This window comes from Carlito syrichta, unplaced genomic scaffold, assembly GCF_000164805.1.
Source record: "Carlito syrichta isolate Samal-C Ts95f unplaced genomic scaffold, Tarsius_syrichta-2.0.1 Scaffold311768, whole genome shotgun sequence".
Taxonomy (NCBI): domain Eukaryota; kingdom Metazoa; phylum Chordata; class Mammalia; order Primates; family Tarsiidae; genus Carlito; species Carlito syrichta.
Genome location: NW_007255864.1, coordinates 540,684 through 562,730, shown reverse-complemented (window position 1 = coordinate 562,730; position 22,047 = coordinate 540,684). Strand labels below are relative to the sequence as shown.

Genomic DNA, 22,047 nt, shown 5'->3' with positions numbered 1-22,047 from the left:
TCCTACAGTCACTCATGGCTAGTTACGTGGAAGGCTAGGTGATATCACCATCAGCAAGGTAGCCATGTGCCCTGCCAGCCTTAGGAGTTCTGTCACCAAAAACAGAAGGGGAGACTGAATATTGATAATCAGCAATCCTTGCTACAACCCATTTCTGAAATAGTTACAGTTAACAGGTACATTCAAAGGTTGAAGCCTCCTCCCTGTGGGGGAGAGATAAAACAATATGTCATGCTTATAAATATTATTCTGCATAAGTTAATGCTACAGTTGAAATCACAGCAGACTTTTCAGTATAGAAGGACCAGAAAATCTGAGAGCTTTTGAAGAAATAGGAAGGGGGGAATGTATAAGGCTAATTCCCAAAGGTAAGAGGATAAGGAGCCATCTTGGTCCTCCTTCTCTGATGTCTCAGAGAAAGACAACCAGGATCACTGCAGGTGGTTGTGTAGGTTGTGCACTGAGTAGCTCTAGGAGACACCATTCACATCATAATCACTGTAATGATGAATTTCTAGCAGATGGCAGTAAAGGTTCTTGAGTGAGGGGGGTGCCTTTTCCCAAGTTGTACAAAGGTGTTTTCCGAACTATCTGCAGGTGGTGCTGACAGTCACCTGTCCTTTAACACTGCTCAGGTTATAAGAGATGGATTGTGGCCATTTTTCAGGCCCTTAGTTATTCTTTTTGCAATATTCTTGGGAGTATTCAGGTGAGTGGCCTTTATATTCCCCAGGAATTAAAAACTCTGAGATAAGCACACAAAAAGATCTCAAAATCATCAATAACCAGTAAGGAAATACAAATCAGAACCACCATGGGATATCTCTTCACATCCACTAGGATGGCCATAATTAAAATGACCAATCATAATCATTGGTGTCAGCAAGGATGTGGAAAAATTGGACCCCTCACAGGTTACTTGTGGGAATAAAAAATGATATACCCAAGATAAATGAAAACATATGTCCACACAAACATTTGTACTTGAATGTTCATAGCAACATTTTTCATAATGGCTGGAAGTGGAAACAACCCAAATGTCCATCCATGGGTGAGTGGGTAAATAAAATATGGCATTTCCATCCCACAATCCATTCTATGAGCTGTATTCTGCCATAAAAAGAAATGGAGAGGGATAGCCCACTCCAGACCCCCTCTCTTTTTCTAGAGAACTTTGTTGCTGAATAAACTCCTTTCTCTCAAAAAAAAAAAAAAAAAAAAGGAATGGAGACTTTACATGCTACAATGTGGGTGAACTTGAAAACACTGCACTAAGTGAAAGAAGCCAGACACAAAAGGCCACATGTTGTATGTATCTATTTATATGAAATGTCCAGAACAGGTGAATCTATAGAAACAAAAAGTAGAGTAGTGGCTACCTCAGGTTAGCCAGGCTGGGGATAGGGGAGAGAGGGTTGGAGGGGAATTGAGAATGATTGCTACTGGGTACAGAGCTTCCTCCTTGGGGTGATGAAAATGTTCTAAAATTGACTGTAAATTCTAAAAACCATTGGACTGTATATCTTAAATAAGTGAATTGTGTGGTATGTGACATATGTCAACAAGCTTTTTTAAAAGCTAAAAAAATTTGGCTGGGCACAGTGGCTCACGCCTATAATCCCAGGACTTTGGGAGGCCAAGGTGAGAGGACTGCCTGAGTCCTTGGGTTCAAGACCAGCCTGGGCAACTTGGTGAGACTTCATTTCTACAATAAATTTTAAAAATTAGCTGGGCGTGCTGGTGTGCACCTGTAGTTCCAACTATTTGGAAGGCTGAGGTGAAAGGATTGCCTGAGCCCAGCAGGTCGAGGCTGCAGTGGGCGTGAGCAGCATGCCACTGCACTCCAGCCTGGGCAACAGAATGAGACTCCAACTCAAAAAAAAAGATAAATAAAAATAAAAGATAAAAAAGTTAAATAAACTTAGAGAAAATACAGGCAACATTTTTAACCCTCCCCATGAAGACAGAAGGTTGGAAGAGGTAAGAAAATGTGTGTTTTCCCCAGCAGTTGCAGGACTGCAGTCTTCTCCCAGAGGAACCAGAGAATCTGGCCAAATAACTGTCTAGCTATACAAGCAGCCAACTTGTTGAAGAAATAGGTTTTCTAAAGCATAAATGACTCAATAGTGGATTAAAAATATTTTATAATTATTAATTTTTATTTTTTATATCAATACGTTTACTTTATTTAAAGAATTTTTTGTAGAGACAGGATCTTTCCCAGGCTGGTCTCAAACTCTTGGGCTCAAGCAAACCTCCCACCTCAGCCTACCAAGTGCTGGATTGACAGGCGTGAGCCATTGCACCCAGCTATTATTAGTTTTTGTCAAATATCATTTCATGAAATGCCAAAATTTCAACCAAAGTATGTATTCTCAACAGGGACAATATCACTCCCAAAAGGAATAAAATGAATTCTTGGGGAAAAAAAAAAATCTTTCCTCTTTTTATGTATAAAGCACAGATATGTACAACACATTACATAAACAGATATCTAGTATATCTACAGAATTACATTTTCATGAGAGGGTGATTAGGGGGAAAATATGCCTAAAAAGGGACCTTGTGGTCCATGATTTTCGGCTTCCCAATTCACATATACGATACTAACCCCTTTCCTGCTTTGTTAAACCATTATAAGATGAAAATATTTGGCTCTGAAGCTCATTCATTCTTGAAATGCTCACAGTAACCAAAAGTCCCAGGATTTCTGCATAAAATCTTGGCTCTTGTCACCTAACCATGTGTCACTTATAGACTTTTCTACCTTATATCGAGAATTTATGTTTTGAACACAACAGGCACAACTTACCCCAGAACTAAAAGAGATTAATAACATTTACCTATGAATGATCCCTTCTCGGATCTCTCCTTTCATTCTCACTCCTACAGTCTTTGACATCAAAAGTAAATTAGGTGATTTTCCCCCCTTTGCTTTATGGACAACCCTTCCCCTGCCCTCCCCTCCACTCCCGCCCTCATCACCCCTCTACTCTATACTTTTTGCTCTTCTCTCCCCTTCTCCATAATATCCATCTTTCTTTTCAGTGTCTTCCCCTCTCTTAATTGGTCTAGTCTACCTTGTTTCAATACTGAAAAGGATCTGATTTTAATTTTCAATGGGCCACTACCCAAATTGCGTGCTCCCAGACAAATGCCTTTTCCATTAATGGTAGAATCAGAAGCTTTGACTCCTAGTAAAGAAATTTCAGCCATCAGAGAGAAGACGGAGGTGATACCTGCCTCGGTTCTTGGGGGTGGAGGAAGGAGGTGAGACAGATCAGAAGACGGGCCATCAGCCTTTGTCATCTGACAGCTTGTGTCCTTAGAGCCCTCCTTTCTCTCCTTCCGAGGAAGGTCACCCCCAGGCGCAGCAGCATCCATCATCTGTGGTTTACCTGGGTATTATGGGGTAGAGCAGTAGGGTCTTGTTGCTCCTGGGGTTGGGAACACATATAGCCTATGTATAGGGGCCACACTACTCACTCAACACCCGCCATCCTTGCCTTTCTTGCAACTGTCCCAACACTCCCGGGTGCTGGGAATTCTGGGTCACGTCCCCTGTCCTTGTTCCTCATTTTAAGACCACCACTTTTGGTCTGGGTCTTTCTCCTCCCTCAGTATCAGTTAAGATGTTGTCAGCCGCCGGGCCCGGTGGCTCAGCCCGTAATCCCACGCCTTTGGAAGGCTGAGGTGAGTGGATTGCCTGAGCCTGCGGGTTCAAGACCCGCCTGGGCAGCGAGACCTCATCTCTACAATAAATCAAAAAATCAGCCAGACGTGGTAGCGCATGCCTGTAATTCTGGCTACTTGGAAGGCTGAGGCGGAAGGATCGCTGGAGCTCAGCAGGTCGAGGCTGGGGTGGCCGGGAGCGGCCACTGCACTCCAGTCTGGGCGACAGAGTGAGACTCCAACTCAAAAAAAAAAAAAATTTTGTCAGCCAGCTATGGACTTGTCCCCTAGGCAAGCAACTCACCTGAGCAAGAAGGGGATGCTCATCTGGGTCCTGGAGCCTTAGTAACAGTGAATCAACATAATCATCCACAATCCAAAGCATCCTTTTTTTAGGCATCAGAAACATTTTCTTTAGTTTCAGTTTTCAATTAAGCACTTTTATGGTTTTAATCAAATATTGGCCCTTATAATCTACTCATTTCTTTTCCCAATGGAATTCAGATGTTCTTATCTGCTATTTACAAAGTTGATTTTCAGTGGAAACAATTACGTGAAAATAAGAAACATCCTTTGAGAAATCTCTATTCATGCCTTTACCCACTTTCTAATAGGATTTAATGGGATTATTTGTTTTTCTGCTGTTGAGTTTCTTGTATATTCTGGATATTAGTCCCTTGTCAGATGAATAGTTAGCAAATATTTTTTCCCATTCTACAGTTTGTCTCTTCACACTGTTGATTGTTTCCTCTGCTGTGCAGAAGCTTTTTAGTTCAATACAGTCCCAACTGTCTACTTTTGTTTTGAACAGTTATATTATTGCTCAGCATCAGTAATCAAGAGGGAAATGTGAATCAAAACCTCAGTGAAGTACCATCTCACTCCAGTTAGAATGGCTGTTACCAAATAGACAAAAATAAATAAATAGATAACAGATGCTTGCAAGGATGCCGAGAAAAGAGAACTTTTATACATTGTTGTTGAGAATGTAAACCAGTAGAGTCATTATGGAAAACAATATGGAGATGTCTCAAAAAACTGAAAATGAAACTACCATACGATCCAGCAAGCCCACCGCTGGGTATTTATCCAAAGGAAAAGAAATCAGTTTATCATAGGGATACCTGCACCCCCATGTTTATTGCAGCACTATTCATAATAGCTAAGATTAAAATCAACCTAAGTGTCCATCATTGGATGAATGGGTTTTAAAAATGTGGTATACACGCACAATATTATTTGGTCATAAAAAGGAATAAAATCCTGTCATTTGCAGCAACATAATTGGAACTGGAGGTCATTGTGTTAAGTGAAAGAAGCTAGGCACAGAAAGACAAATATTGCATGACCTCACTCATGTGTCAAAGCTAAAAAGTTCATCTCATAGAGAGTAGAATGGTGGTTACCAGAAGCTGGGAAGGGTGTAGGGGTGGGGAGTGAAGAAGGGTTGGTTAGTGGGTACACTCATACAGTTAGGTAGAATACAGGTCCCCAACCCCTGGGCCACAGACCAGTACTGAGCCACACAGCAGGAGGTGAGCTGCAGGAACTGAGCCACACAGCAGGAGGTGAGCTGCAGGCGAGAAAGCAAAGCTTCATCTGTATTTACAGTCGTTCCCACCACTTGCATTACCACCTGTCAGATCAGTGATGGCATTAGATTCTCATAGGAGCTTGAACCCTACTGTGAGCTGCGCATGCAAAGGATCTAGGGTGCACGTCCCTTGTGAGAATCTAATACCTGATGATATGAGGTGGAGCTGAGGTGGTGATGCTAGCACTGTCTCCCATCACTCCCAGATGGAAACGTCTAGTTGCAGGAAAACAAGATCAGGGCTCCCACTGATTCTGCATTATGGTGAGTTGTATAATTATTTCATTATGTATCACAATGTAATAATAATAGAAATAAAGTGCACAATAAATGTAATGTACTTGAATCATCCTGAAATCAGCCCCTCACTCCCGTTCATGGAAGAATTGTCTTCCACAAAACCAGTCCCTGATGCCAAAATGGTTGGGGACTGCTGAGATAGAAGGAATAAAAGTTCTAATGTTTGATAGCAGGGAAGGATGATTGTAGTTAACAACAATGAATTTTATATTTCAAAATAGCTAGAAAAGAGGACTTGAAATGTTCCCAACACATAAAAATGATAAGTGCTTGAGGTGATAGATAACCTAAACACCCTGACTATGTATGTAACAAAAGACCACACGTACCCCTTGAATATGTACAAATATTATGTCAATAAAAATTTTAAAAATATAAAACTATCTTTTTTACACGCAATAATCTGAACTCTTACTACAGAACTATCTTACCTAACAGCTCTTAAATATAAGGAAAACAAAAAGGATCTTTAAAATGTTCCCTGAAAACACCTCTCCAAGTTTCATCTTACTAAGTTATATGCTTTAAATGAAATGATCCCAGGGTATAAAATATAAAGGCAGTTTGGAGCAAGAAAATAGGACCAACTTGCATGTGGCACTGTGCAATCATTTTTATGACCTACTTTCATACATTTTTAATGTGGCAACAAAAACTCTGCTGCCACAACGCTCTATCCTTCCTCCAACCTCAAAGTATAGCTGGTGGACTCTATTCCCACACACTGGCTTGAGCCTCTCATCTCCGAATCCACAGCCTCCACCCTGACGCCACAGCCGACCAGCTTTTCCTCCTAGTCTCTCCTCTCAAGCGGCCCTTCGCATGGCAAATACCTACTATGTGCCTACTGTGTGCCCAGCTCTACCAAAATGTCCCATTACCCTTCATTGGACCCATATGAGAGTGTTTCCCATATTTAAAATCCCTCTCAAACTAACAGGCTAAGAAGTGACCATTTTGGTTATTTAAAATAACCAAAATAAAAATTTTAAAAAGGCTTATTTTCATAGTTGAGACCAAGTTGAACGTAAGCCATTGAACTTAAAGTACACATTTTTTTCTTCTTCTTCTTCCCCCTCCTCCTTCACTGCCCTCGGAATGTAACGCCCCTTCTTTTGTGCTAGCATGGCCTTGCACACTGGTTTGGAAGGCCAATTTATCTAGCAAGCTGGTGCTGGAGAAAACAGCTGCCTGAGAAATGAAAAAATTATGTCTTCGAAAAGACCTTTAAGAGATAAGGGACTCAATGGAAACTCCTCGAAACCCTTAAAGCACTCATCACTTTAAATGTAAATCTCTTTTGTGGTATTCAGTTTATGTCTTATGTAATCATTAGTTAGTTCATATGTGAACCAGAACCTGCTATTATAGCTAAATAGAAAAGGCTGTCAGGATTGTTTTAAAAAAATAAAATAAAAGACTAATGTAATCTAGATACTGGTTTATACCAATAGGTGCCGAAAGGACTAAACGCTGATTAAAAAGGAACTCTGGGTATGGTCATGATATACATAGACACCGCTAATCAATAGTAGAAATAGATAAGACATTGTCTGTTTTAGCTATAAATGCTGAATGTAAAATTTGCCTTGGTGAACATGTGTTTTAGTAAATATCTGAACGTGTTCCCTGACTTCCAGTTTTCAGAATAAATGCCCATTTTCTCCTAGCTTCTGCCTCTCTCTCTTTGATTGACCATGAGAGATAGCAGCCAAGTGATTGATGGGGTCGTAACAAAACCTTTTGTTTAAAAACAAATCCACAATGACTAGCAAGTCTTGTTTGTTACAGCTTGATAGAAATGGTGGCCCTCTCCACACTGGTATCTTTAGGTAGGTCGCCACATCACCCAGATGTCTGCTCCTAGCCCTGACCACCTAGGATTCTGGCTGGAGGCTGTCATCCCTGGGCCTGAAGGTAGATTGTAGAGGTGATGAAACCCACAGGTGAGGAACAAGCTTGTGACTCTCAATGTGGTCCCCAGTACTGTTTATGAAAGATTTCAGTGGTCTAGCCTGAGAACCTACATTGCTCCAACAAAGAGTCTATGCAACAGCATGTTCCAAAAAAAAAAAAAAAATCCTACTGCTTTTTTTTCTTTTTTGAGACATATATCATTTGTAAGTTCAGGACTGCTTATGTAAGTACTAGTATATTGGGGGAAATAGTCATCCTTTTCCAAAAAGCTCTCTTAATCCATTTATACATCTAGGTTATTTTTAACCTGAAATAACTGAATATCAACTTTTTTCCCAAATGGTTTTGACAAAATCACATGGTTTTCATAAGAGTTTCCTTTTCTTTCTCTTTTTAAAATGTAAAATTATACATAGATGTAAAAAATATAAAACTCCAACAGTGGCTATTATTTGTTCTGGGTCACTCATCATAACTATGCATAAAATTTCCAACATACTTTTTTTTTCTAGCTTCACTCATTAATGTTCTTCTCACTCTTTTTTAAATTTGATTTTAAAAATTATATAATAAGACCAGGTCTGATGGCTCACACCTGTAATCCCAACACCTTGGGAGGCCGAGATGAGAGGATTGCCTGAAGTAGTCTCAGCTACTGGAAGTAGCTCAAGTAGTCTCAGCTACTTGAAAGGTTGAGGCAGAAGATCACCCAAACCCAGCAGATGGAAGCTGCAGTAGCCATGATTGTGCCACTGCACTCCAGCCTGGGAGAGAGTGAGACTCTGACTAACAGATAAAATAAAAATAAGGTAAAATAAAATAAAAGAGATGAGGTCTCACTCTATTGTCCAGGCTGATCTTGAACTCCTGGGCTCCAGCAATCCTCCCACCTTGGCCTCCCAAAGTGCTGAAATTAGAGGTGGGAGCCACCACACCTGGCCTCTTCTCACTCCTTATACTATGGATGTGCCTCATCTAGCTGGAAATCATTGGTCTCACCAAAAGGGCCATCCTCATGCTGAGAACTGAAACTACCTGTTTACTAATATAGGACTGGGCGGACCAAGGAGACCTCGATGACCTGCACATGCGCACAATCACATGACAAACGGATCAGTCCAAACAACAGCAGGCAGCCCAGTCAAGGCTCGGTGGCACACAGCAGCCCTTCCTCACTTCCTGTCGCTGGAAAGGCCTGGGCCACCTGGAGGAATGCTGGTGTTTTCTCCTGCTGTAAAAAAAAAAAAAAAAGGCACTCACCCTAAGGAGTAGAGGCGGCACTGCTTGTTGTGGATTTGACGAGTTAAGCCGAACCTGTCATCAAGACACACAGACCAGGGCTTCCGTGCAGGGCTGGAGTTGGGGGCCAGACCGTCTGTGTTCATGCGCTTGCAAGCGATCTGCACAGATTGGAAATCAATGTGAATAATTTAAAGCACTGGATGATAAATGGCAGGTAGAGACTTTCTGCTTCCCTAGGCCCTGCAAACTGTAATAGAAGAGTTATATCCGTCTCCACTGCTAACCACTCCCCTCCCCAGGGAACCGCAAGACTGCTCTGAAGTGTTTGGAGGAATTTCAGTTCCCAGATAACAAGCAACCTCAGGGAGACTAGATGCAGGTGCAAAGGGGAGTGAGAGCCACGACAACCACGTGCACAGGGAGAGAATGAACCAGGCGGGAAGAGAGGAGGCTCAGGAAGGTTTTGCAGACGTGTGTTCTTCCTGGAAGATGGACAGAAGTTGACTGAGAAACTCAGACCAAGAAGGGCATTCCAGACACAGAGAGTATGGGCACATAGCAGAGAGGCCACAATGTCCCTGCTCCAGGATGTGAGATTCAACCATAGGCATAAATCTCAGAGGGACATTCACACGTGTATGTATCCCTTATTTTAGGCAGAGAAAGCGGGTTGCAGGTAGCAGGTGTTAGCCAAGGTAAACCGCTGATCATGGGTCAAGTGAAATTAACAGGCAGTCCCTGCTGGTAAGACAGGATCCTTTGTGATAGACTGCTCTAATGAGCTTCCTCCTGAGGAGGAAGAGCAAGACCCCAGGCAGGAGGTTCTTCCTGAGCTAACCGAAGCACTTCTCTGAACTCATCCATCAAAATTAGATAAGAAAACCAAAGGGAATGTGTCTCTAAGTCAAGCAGAAACAAGTCTCTAATTTCAACTGCACATTAAGTGAAGATACTTCATAAGGGATTCTGATCTGTGTTTGAGGCGGGTACATTGAGCACAGCTGAAGCTGTCAGAACCAAAGAAAATAAATTCTGTGGCTAAGATATTTACCTTACCAAGCAATCGTATTTTCCCCCAATCCCTCAAAACTCTCACCGTCATCATGATGCCCCGTGAATGCAGTAGCTCTTGCTACCACAGAGCACTCCAGATGCAAAGACTGTTCTAAGGCTCACTGCTTTCATCCATTGGAAAACATAACAGCAAGCAATTTTTCTCTTAAGAAGATACTCTAGTCTTGCTCAATCCTTTATTTAACTGATTTTCCAAAATTTTATTTTACTTATTTTTTATTTGTTTGGAATTGGAGTCTCACTCTGTCATCCAGGCTGGAGTGCAATGGCACATTCCCGGCCACTGCAACCTCAACCTGCTGGACTCAGATGATCCTTCCACCTCAGCCTCCCAAGTAGCTGGAACTACAGCATGTACCACTACACCCAGACAATTTTTTTATTTATTGTAGAGACGGGGTCTCACCATGTTGCCCAGGTTGGTCTCGAATCCGTAGGCTCAGGCAATCCTCTTGCCTCAGCCTCCCAAAGTGCTGGGATTACAGGCGTGAGCCACCACACCTGGCCGATTTTCCAAAATTTTAATCTAAGAAGAGTGTATTACGTGGAGCTTATTTAGCCAACACAGCATGTGCACTCGACTTGCAGTAACCTCTGGCTGGCCTGACAAGATCATCCTAGCGCTACTTAGTGACTGTGAGAGACCTTCTGCTAGAATTTGGATCTCAGAGGAAGGCTGAGAAAGCACAAGACCAAAACATTATTTTCTTTCAACACAGTACCTTTCTACTTCTCTATCTCCAGCCATTGTTTAAAGAAAAAAATGATAGAAAACAGAATGAATCTTTTCTCAAGCAAACACTATAGAATACATTCATTAACTGCGTGCATCAACATGTTAATTTGCTAATTCATCTCCTATGATTCTCCTACAGATTAGTGGAAATTATATCTCTGCCTATCCACCTCCCATTCCCTACCTACCCACCAAAGAGAAGAGAAGTTGCTTGTCTAATTAGTCAGAGTGCGGTGTGTTCTCAGGCCCTGTTCTACTAGTGGGCTGATCACAATGCGTAAGACATCCACACTTTCCTCAGCCCCGCCTCCACAGGAAGTTAGCTAATCCAGGGCAGTTCTGTGGGCCCCCAAAGCATGTCTGGCCCTCACAAGCCTGAGCCATTTGCCCCAGGGCAGCTTCCTGGGGTGTTTTTATTAAAGTGGCATGGTGATTCCCATGTGCTATTGCTGTTGGTGTGCACCTCTTGCTAAGAACCTCCATAATGATAGATCAGGATATTGGTGACCACAGGTCCTGGCTCCTCAGTCACTTATAACACTATCAAAACCTAACTCTAGCCTTTTCCACAGTGTTTCTCAAGGTGTGATCCACTTACCAGAATTATCTGTTATGGGGGGGGTAACTTAAAATACAGGTTCCCGAGTCTCACTCTAGTCCGTAAAATCAGAATCTTTGAGGCTGACACCTGGGAACATACATTTTAGTAAGCTCCCCTGACCCTGTTAGTTTACTGGAGGCCTTTTGTAAAGCCTCAGCAAAATATTCCAGTCTGGTCACACCTGTGCCTTAGCAAATTAAGAGAAGAGGTTATACTTGGGCCAGAACTTTGAACTGAAAACAACAGCCCTTCTGACCCCACCCCTGACAAAGGACCAAAGGGACTGCCACCAACAATTATCCAGAGGCCTCCAAAACTGAGTATTAAGGGCGAAGAGTCATGGTTTTGAGGTCCAGCTAATCCCCCTTTGGTAAAGTCAAGAATTAGGGTTTTATTCTATTAAAGATGACATTTAGGCTGGACTCAGCTGCTCAGCCTGTAATCCCAGCCCTTTGGGAGGCTGAGGAGAGTGGACTGCCTGAGCCTGCAGGTTCAAGACCCACCCGGGGAACTTGGAGAGACCTTGTGTCTACATTAAATCAAAAATTAGCTGGGTGTGGTAGCACGCGCCTGTAGTTCCGGCTACTTAGAAGGTTGAGGCAGAAGGATCACTGGAGCCCAGCAAGTTGAGGCTGTAGTGGCCAGGAGAGTGCCACTGCACTCCAGTCTGGGCAACAGAGTGAGACTCCAACACACACACACACACACACACACACACACACACACACACACACACACACGACATTTAGTCTACTTCAACCATTTTGTCTTATTCTGCAGATTTCATCTTGCACAGATATATCCTTATTGAAAAGACATTCAATCCCTTTTGATAACATTCTGCCTTCCTCTCAGCTCAAAAATAAAACACAAGAATTACTCCATTTTAACCATTTACTAACCATCTCATTGATAGACATTAGCTTTTGAAAACACCTAAAACTCCTCCATAAAATTCTGCTCCTAAAAGTTAATTAAATATTGATTTTCAAACTTTCTAGTTAAGATTTATGGCCAGGGCTTCAATAAACTCTCTTGTAAGCAACTTAGGTGAAAGCAGTAACTTCTACTTAAGCTCCAATTCAGCTCATCGTTTTCTCTAATTCTCCTTGTAATTTAACCACATAGAACAAGAGGGGCCTAGACAAAGGAAAATAGACTCCAGGGAAAAAAATATTTTCTGAAATTTTTTTAGTTATTTAACTGAAAGGGACCTAATTTATTTTCATTTCAATTTGTATCCCAAAAGCTCAAGTACTATTCCTGCCAATCCTGAAGTCGTATCTGGCAAAGGGAACCCTTAAAATTTTGTAACTTTTGGCAATGATCACTTCAATGATCAACTATATGTTTATACAGGACCACTAATTTTTAAAGGTTTAAGAGAAAATTTGTATTTTTATTGCTTTTATGGTGTGTGTGTGTGTGCGCGCGCGCGTGTGTGTAGCAGGTAATATAAGAGACACTACTGTTGTAAAGTTATAGCCCAAATCTCCAGAGATTGAGTTCTTAGGTTATTCTTACAAGTAGATAAATGGGTAGATAACTAAGTAGTAGATGGATGGATAGATGGATGAATAGATAGATAGATAGATAGATAGATAGATAGATAGATAGATAGATAGAAAGATAGATGATAAATGAACAGACAAACAGAAAAAGATAGACTTTAAAACATATTTTTTCAGCTGGGCTCAGTGGCTCAGCCTGTAATCCCGTGCCTTTGGGAGGCTGAAGTGAGTGGATTTCCTGAGCCCGTGGGTTCGAGACCCGCCTGGGCAGGCGAGACCTCATGTCTACAATAAAATCAAAAAAAAAAAAAGAAAAATCAGCCAGGCGTGGTAGCGCACACCTGTAATTCTGGCTACTTGGAAGGCTGAGGTGGAAGGATCGCCGGAGCCCAGCAGGTCGAGGCAGCGGTGGCCGGGAGCGGCCACTGCACTCCAGTCTGGGTGACCGAGTGAGACTCCAACTCAAAAAAAAACAACATATCTTTTCTTTTTTATAATACAGTCACTGTTGCTTAGATTAATTCTGTACTAAGGCATGCTTCCTGGAGGCATATGGTTTGGGGGTTGCCATAAAAAAGCTGGATCTGGAGCCTCCCTAAGAACAGAGCACTGTGTTTATGATTTAACCATTTCTTGTTAGCAGCAGACAATGTATCATCATCATCATTGACTGCAGACCTCTGACCTGTATCATGATCTTTTACATTAGGGGAAAAAAACAATAGTACTTAATTAAACTGAGCTTGATGGCCTGTATACTCTATCCAAATACCACATCCTCTGGAATTCCATTAAAAATGCACGGCCCAAATCACGCCTCCAGGGTCCCCTCAGTGCACACATCCAGGGGCACCATGCCCATTGCTGTCTGATGCTGTCTTCTCCATCCAACTGCTCACCCCGTCTACCCTCCTAACACTAGCTGTTCACCAACGTGTATGTGTTTTATTCAGGTCTGATATCGCAGTGCCCAGCACAATGCCAGCCACAAAACAGATGCTCAACAAGTACCTGCTGAGTTGAGAAATGAATAAATCAACATTGACCATAGTGAATGCTGGGCCTTGCCATACGAGCCTGAACATAGACTTGAAGGAAATGAAAAAAAAATTTTTTTAACAGCATAAGAGGATGGGGGTGGAATTCTTCTTAGTACCTTCGAAGGTTTTTTTTTTTTCCATTTTGACTCACTTCTGCTAACTGAAAATTTCAGGCAGCAGTGACTCTAATACTCTGCCAGCTTCTGCAGGCTTTCGTTGTCAAGGTGAGTTCTAAATGAGGTATACGCCACAAAAGCAACCCAAAAGCTCTCTATGTAATAATACATAGGGGAAAGAGCATCTGTGAGTGAAAGATTCTGATTAAGAGCCACTTAGTGTCATCTCTGATGGCTCCCATCTGCTGACCTCCTAGGAACCTGGAAGTACATCAAAGCACAATACCTATCTGGCTAAAATGGCCCCAGATCACAATACCATCGTGAAGTCTGGAACTTTATTTCACTTTTTCTGGAGGACCAAAGTCCTTCTAATCAACTTCATCAGTCAATTTCCTATTGCACTCATCAAGCTGAATAATAATCGTACATCCATTTATCTGTCTTCACAATTTTTAGATCCTTGAAAGCACAAACTATATCTCTATGGCTTAACACAGTTTCCTGGCACGTTAACACTTGGTTAAAAACACTTAATACTACTTTGGACACAGTACAAGCTCACAGAACTGGGAGATACCTTAGATATGATCTGATACAATCTCTTCCATTTCAGGATCAGAATAACAAGAGTCAGAAGAGAAGCAAGTTTACAACATCAGACTATATATCCCATCGTAGGATGTTTCATTTTTTTTTTAAATAACTTTTCTTCTCTCAGCTTATTGTTCCTGGGAAAGGTTCAAGAGGGGTCTGAAATGACCCCTCTTCATGAGCTTCTTCTAAGTAAATATGCCTTCTATAAGTTACAGAGCATTGACGTGAAATACATAGAAAATGGAATTTGTAGGCTTACAGTCGGTAAGTTTATTTTCAGGAGTGAAACTCGTAGTTCTCAAATTCAATTCAGAAACTGATCAGCTCTTGTCTTTCTCTGGGACCTTTAGGAGCTTTTTAAAGTCACACTTAAAAGGTCCAGATTCTTATCCTTCATGTAAAACCAAACTGTAAAATTAAAATTTCAGTATTTTAATTAAGTCTATATAAGCCCACCAAATTAATTTGCAGCAGAAAAATAAGATAAAATTATGTAGCACACAGGAACCAATTCATCCTCCCGTCACTCATGATTAAGTCACAAGCTTTCACTTCCATGTTTGGGTGACAATTATTAAAATCCCTGTGATCATCCAACTGCATCCTATGAGAAATGGGACTTTCTTTTACCCCTGAACTAGCCTCCTAAGATTCTAGAAATGCATTCTCTCCCACGGATGAAAGGTGGGCTTTGCTGCCAGCTGGAACTTGGGGGGAGAAGTGGGATGCCAACAGCCAGTGGGCTGGAGGGAGATAAAAAAGAATCCAGGACCCGCCTCCCCACCCCCATGCAGCCAGGCTTTCCCCCACAGCTTCCTGAATAAACCCCTGCTCTGCTCACAGGCAGGCTGAGCTCCTAATTCACTAGCGCCTCTCAGTTCAGGGCCAAGTTTCCCTGGGGCCTGGATTTCCTCTTATGCGTCTTTCCCCTCCTGATTAATGTGTCAAGAGCCATGGACTCTCCTTAATGGACGGTCTCTTCTCCTGCTCCCGGCACGGGCTCAGGCTTGATCTGGGCAGGAGTTGCCACAACATGTTAAGTCACTAATAAAGGCCAGCGCTCAGTCCTGATTCCAAGTGCTCCAAGGACAGAGAGCCCTGGGATTCATTGACTTCATGCACTGCCTGCAAAGTCTCCTCTGCTCGCTTCCCCTGAGCAGCCCGGGCTGCCCAGCATCTGGGGCTCAAGAGCGAAAAGGCAAATGGCTCGGCATGCAAAAACAGAGCTCACACCTCCAGATGATGGTTTTGTTTTGTGCCCCACGCAGCTGCCCACTCACAGGGTCCCATCTGTCGCTTCAAATGGTCCTCCAAAGCAGTCTTCTAAAGTGGATCCTTAAAACACTCGGGGATGAGTCATCAAAACGTTTCAGATGGTGGAGACTCCTGGAAGGAAGAAGATGCCCCAGCAAAGGGTAGGCATCTTATCTGCCTCCAAGTAAGTGGATGAGCTGAAGCAGGGATGCCTCAGAAAACATATCTCTACCTAGATAGGTTCCCATCAGGAGTCACTGAGAACCTCCCTGCCTCCTCGCTGACAAAGCCTTCTCTCAAAGAGGGCAATCCGGTGCTTTTACGTTATTCTCAAACCCATTTGAGCCTGAAACACAACCTGGGTGGTGCTGATATAGCTCAGGAACCTCAAGGCTTCTTCATCCAGGGACTGAGCAGGGCCGGCCCAAGGCTGAAGATCTATATGCCGCCGGGGACCCTGGAAGAGACAGAAAATACAGGTGGTATGTAAGGAACCAGGAACTTGACAGGGATAGGAAGGACACAGAGTGTCAGAGGGGGCATGGCTGCTTCCGCAGTCAGCAATGCATACACATGCACACGGGCAGTAGGGAGCTCGTTCGGCGCTGCTGTCATGAAGGCCACATCCGTCACAGAGAGATGAATGAGACCTGAGACAGCCCAACCCCAGGTTAAGCACAAGATCGCAAAAGCCCCGGGGACTGACTGACTCCGCAGTTCTGATCAAAGGCAAACTCCGCTTGACCCTGTCAGGCTCTCCCTTGACTGTGGTTTTTAGATGACATGATGCCGCTACCCACTGGGAAGAAAACTTCCCCTATCACCTTCCATTTCTCAAAGCTTAGAGTTTTGGGAATATGTGCCTCCCTGCGGGCCAGTTAAGTGTTCACAGCACGCTGGAGACTTGTCTTGGGGGATGGAGGGGGAGCTCTGGGCACTTGGTTATCTTCCTCAACCCAGGGAAGAAGGGCAGTGCCACCTGGCTGCTGGGACCAGGCACATGCAGGGCGAGGTCCCTAGAGCTGTCACCACCAGGGCTGGGGAGGGTGACTTTCTAGCACTGTAAGGAGCCACCACCTGTTAACAGGGATACAAGGTGCTTCCATGAGCAGAGAGGTTGGAGATAACTCCCTCTCCCTCCTTTTGCAGCAAGGATGAGTGGATGAAGTTGGGAGAGGCAGTGGCCTAGAAGAAACAAACACAGAACCTTCCAGTCAAGAGGGGGCACGATTCAGGGAGTCCTTGCCAGAGATCAGAGTTCCCACCTACAACTGCCTGCCACCTGGATACCTTCGGGAGGTTCTCTGCTCTTCCCAGGGGAGAGGAGGGCTCAAGAGTGGGGAGGAAAGGCTGGGGCAGGGAGAAGTTCCAGGGGCTGGCGGGGTGACTATCCAGCGCCAGGAAAGGCTTCAGTGTCAGAGCACAGGGTCTTCAGCAGCAGTTAGTCTGGGCCCCTAGACCCCCTCTTATGGTGAGGAAGGGGGCAGGGGAGGGTTCTGGGGACAGGTTAAAGGGACCATTCATGTATACACATTGTTCTCCAGCCTGGTATTGTGGCAGAAACTGTCATCCCCCAAGAGAAACATCTAAACAAGCCAGCCATGAGATGCTTTAGTACAAATGTGATTTGTTGCCCCTAGATGAGGTGGCCTAGTGACCTGGGTTTAGACTGAAAACAAGGTGTGGGAAGGGACACCACGATGTCTAAGTGGTTAGTCGTCATGAAACCAGGTGTGTGGGCTGGAGAGGAGGTGTGAGGGTCTGACACCAACACAAATGCTCTGGAAGTGACCCAGAGCTACCCAGTTCAGTCTTCCTTAGACACATGTCACTGCAGAGTCCCTAGAGCCCACAGCCCTAGCACCCCAAAAGCCTGCACAGCCCCTGGAGTGGCGAGCACCATACAGTCCCTCTAGCTTGAACACATCCTCCCTGTTTTTGGGTTTTTTTGGGGTTTTTTTTTGAGTCGGAGTCTCACTCCTTCACCCAGGCTGGAGTGCAGTAGCATGCTCACAGCCATCCTTCCACCCCAGCCTTCTAAGTAGCCATAACTACAGGCACATGTTACCATGCCTGGCTAATTTTTTTATTTTATTGTAGAGATGAGGTCTCACCAAGTTGCCCAGGTTGGTCTCGAACCCCTGGACTCAGGCAATCTTCTCACCTCTGCCTCCCAAAAAGCTGGAATTACAGGCTTGAGCCACCGCGCCCGGCCTCCTCCCTGTTTCTTATAGGCTGCCCTCTTCTCAGGAATCCACTGCTTCAGGGCAGTGTTAGAAGGACCCTAGGTTGGTCTGATGCTCTGCTGACACTGTCCTAAAATCCTTAATAATGTCTGAACAAGAGGCCCCGCATTTTCTTTTTTTCTTTTCTTTCTTTTTTTTTTTTTGAGCTGGAGTCTTACTCTGTAGCCCAGACTGGAGTACAGTGGCACGATCCTGGCCACTGCAGCCTCGACCTGCTGGGCTCCAGCAATCCTTCCACCCCATCCTTCCAAATAGCCAGAACTACAGGCACGCGCTACCATGCCCAGCTAATTTTTGATTTATTGTAGATTTGAGGTCTCGCCAAGTTGCCCAGGCGTGTCTCAAACCCGCAGGCTCAGGCAATTCACTCATCTCGGCCTCCCAAAGTGCTGGGATTACAGGCTGAGCCACTGAGCCTGGCCCCCACATTTTCATTTTGCACTGTGCCCTGGAAAGTATGTGACCAGTCTTCCCTAGGGGGCATCTTTCCTGGGAGAATAGCCGTTTCTTATAGTTGTTCTTGTTTTGTGAAGGTCAAGCAGGTGGAGACTAATCAGCGAGAACAGGAAAATGTGCCCTCATCCGTCTTCCCGGTCAATGCCTTCCACCCCGATTTCTTTTCTCCTCTGAAGTAGGGGTCAATTACCATTTGGCCAAATAATATTTGTGGAGTCTTAGTCCCTCCGTGCCAGGCACTGGGAAGTACAGGTCTGAATAAAACCCAGATTTTTCCAAGAGGTGCCCGCAGTCGGGTGAAGAGGACAGATCCACACAAAATCACTTTGATAGCAACATGCGAAAACCTTCGGGAGAGCCATTCTTTTCAGGAAATTATTTGACTCTGAAATCATACACTGTAAACACATTTAAACGCCAATGCCTCCCAGTTCAGCCCGGTCACATCCTGTCTGCGTCACGTTGACAGAGTGCCTTCCCAGGATGTTGCAGCAGCCAGCCCAGCAACGCAATGCTTCAATGTGAGCACTCATGTAAGCCTGATGCTTTCAATCTCTGCTTGGTTGTCATGGAGCCTCCATAAGTGCCCCAGAAGTTCACATGTTCTGGTCTTCCTCTAAATCAGGGGTTGGCAAACTTGCTCTATAACGGGTCAAATAGCCAATGTTTTAAACTTTGCCCGCCATACGGTTTCTGTTGCAATTCCTCGCCTCTTGTTGCAGCCCCAAAGCAGCCAGAAACAGCGAGTAAACAAATGGTCATGGCCGTGTTCCAGTGAAGCTCCATTTACCAAAACAGGCAGCAGGCTGGACTTGGCCTGCAAGCATTCGTTGGCTGACCCCTGCTCCACTTGGTTCTAATTTGGAGGTAGGTTGACCCAGAAAAGAGCGTTTACTTGAAATATTTCAAGGGAGATAGAACAAGAGACCCAACATGTGGTGCTTGGTGTGGTGAGTACATTTTTTTTTTTTTTTTTTGAGTCAGAGTCTCTGTTACCCGGGCTGGAGTCCTGGAGTGCAGTAGCACACTCACGACCACTGCAGCCTTGACCTGCTGGGCTCAAGTGATCCTTCCTCCTCAGCCTTCCAAATGGCTGGAACTACAGGCATGTGCCACCATGCCTGGCTAATTTTCTGATTTATTGTAGAGACAAGGTCTTGCCATGTTGCCCAGGCTGGTCTCAAACCCAAGGAGTCAGGCAATTCTCTCGCCTCTGCCTCCCAAAATGCTGGGATAACAAGGTGAGCCACCATGCCCAGCTGTGAGTACTTTAAATTGAAGGACATTGGAACAGCCTCAAAAGCAAGTTCTCTCTGACCTTCTCTGGCCCTCCTGTCTCTCATCCCCCTTTTCTCCAGAAGTGAGTCCTAGAAACCAGAATTCCTCTTCTGCAAGGCAGGTCCTAGAAAGTAGAACCTCTCTCTTTTTTTTTTTGAGTTGGAGTCTCACTCTGTCGCCCAGACTGGAGTGCAGTGGCTGCTCCCGGCCACTGCACCCTCGACCTGCTGGGCTCCGGCGATCCTTCTGCCTCAGCCTTCCGAATAGCTGGAACTACAGGTGCGCGCTACCACGCCTGGCTAATTTTTTATTTATTGTAGAGATGAGGTTTCGCCAAGTTGCCCAGGCGAGTCTCGAACCCGCGGCCTCGGGCAATCCACTCACCTCAGCCTCCCAAAGGCGCGGGATTACAGGCTGAGCCACCGAGCCCAGCTGAACCTCTCTTTCTAAAGCATGCCATAAAACCTAGAAAGGCCAATCCCTTCTAGTGAAGAACCTCATTCCAGAGGGGTCCTGGTCTATACAGGGAGGAAAGAATACTTCACAAAGAGGCCAAAAAGAATCTAAACAGCCAAGCCGTGCCAGGTTTCCTCCCTTAGTCTACTACTATCAGATTGCACACGTTTTGTCCAGTCACATGTCAACACATCTGACCATTCTTCATCAAACATAAGCATTAAAATAGATCATGTTCCCTGGGTCTTTGGGTCTTCATTTCTGATGGCTCCCATGTCCCGTAAAATTTATATGCTCTTCTCTTGTTAATCTTTTTGATGGGGTATTGACCGTGATGCTTGTGATGAGTAAGAAAAAGTTATCACACCTTTCTGCTCTTATAATTTCTAGATTGTAGCCAATACTGTCATCTGAGTGACTTGGGCAATATCAGTAGGGTTCCAGCAGGACTCAATGGGCTCATTCAAACTGGCTGATTTGAAAGAATTTAACAAAGGGATTATTTTCAAAGGTGTGGGCAGGCCTAAATGAGACCAATAAGGAATAATGCAATACCTGTGTCTGGAAGCACCAGAGAGCCCTTAGAAGCCTGAGGGTAACTCTGGAGGAGAGTTTTGATTGGCCTTTGAACACAGCCACTCCTATTACATGCCCCATCCCAAACCCACCCACCAATCTCCTATCTTCTATTGCCAAGCCCAAAGGGAAGGTGGGGAAGGGCAGGCTGTGATTGGTCCATGCGGGTTGGCCCCTCAAAGGCAGGGGAAGAGTAGGGGCAGCAGGGTGGAAATTGGGCCTGCAGGGGCGAACAGAAGGCCTCCTGTGCTGTATCTCATGGAAAGAGGCAGTGAGACTTGACCAAGGAGCCATTCATTCATTCAGTGGCCATTTGTGCCTCCTGCTGGGCTCTGTGTTACAATGTGACATAGGCCACAGCTTTGTAAACCCATAGGCATGAAAGCAGTAGAGGCTCTGACAGAAATCTCTACAGGCTACAGTGGGGGCACAGAGAGGCGAAACAACCTGCCTGTTACTCCAAAATAAATGCCTGAAGATATAAAGGCAGAGGAAGCCCAAAAGCACATCAAAGTTCTTTCCAGCGTCACTCAAGAGACGCCTTAAACACAGGAGTAGCTTTTAACCTAGGCTAACACACAGAAGTAACTTCACAGATCAATAATTAGGAATCCATAGGGTGGATCAATACGGGGACACTATAGATTTATCTTAAGCTTCCACAAATAGCATCATCCTTGCAACCTGATATTTCTCATTTCCAGCTGAGTGTGGACCACAGAGAAGCAGAGCACAACAGCCAGAGCAGTGAAGAATGGCAGTTGAGCATCTCAGATGGAATGGAATCGAAACATCTCTCAAACAGAGACCGTCAGAAGCGCTCTGGCTTAATGCTTTGGAGGAGCTGTTTAGAAAAGATTTCACATAAAGCAGTATTCTTATTGGTTTCCCCATGGAAACCACTAGCATTTATCATCTCCTTCAATTATCATTTGTCTTAATTCTCTCGTGCACACCAACATTTGTCCTTCTCAAATTCCCACAAAGAGAATTCTCTGAGCATCTTACAACACCCGTGGAAGTTTTAATAGAAATGAGCAAAAATCTTTATCTTTAAATTTTCTTTTATTATGGTGATTTCACTCCAAAAAATTCCCTAAATGCCAGGGTACACAAAATGCCTGTTGTCGACATGCTTCAAACATCAAGTGGCCATAACAGTGCCACCTGCATGGCTCCTGGGAGGTGGGACCTTGAAGGCCAGTCCTGCCTGCCACGCGCACTTCCTTTTTGGACAGATAAAGCAGCAGCTTGAATAGGAAGCAGTTGAGGTGCCACCATTGTAGATTGGTCTGTCTGTCTGTCCCCCACTGACCTGAGCCTAAACATCAAATGGAGCACTGCAGTGAGTTGCCACAGAGAAGTGGCCTTGCTCCCAAGC

The 22,047-nt window shown here is 44.4% G+C and overlaps 1 protein-coding gene across 1 annotated transcript in view; it reads right to left on the bottom strand.

Moving 5' to 3' along the window:
- The window catches only part of METTL24 (methyltransferase like 24), an 81,388-nt gene that overhangs the window by 54,055 nt on the left and 5,286 nt on the right, over window positions 1-22,047 (bottom strand). Inside the window, exons 2-6 of the mRNA XM_021718051.1 lie at window positions 16,945-17,061; window positions 16,748-16,839; window positions 16,226-16,304; window positions 16,013-16,111; window positions 8,744-8,883 (exon numbers count right to left, since the gene is read on the bottom strand). Coding sequence (XP_021573726.1) covers window positions 8,744-8,883; window positions 16,013-16,111; window positions 16,226-16,304; window positions 16,748-16,839; window positions 16,945-17,061 — 527 coding nt within the window. The remainder of the gene's footprint in view (window positions 1-8,743; window positions 8,884-16,012; window positions 16,112-16,225; window positions 16,305-16,747; window positions 16,840-16,944; window positions 17,062-22,047) is intronic.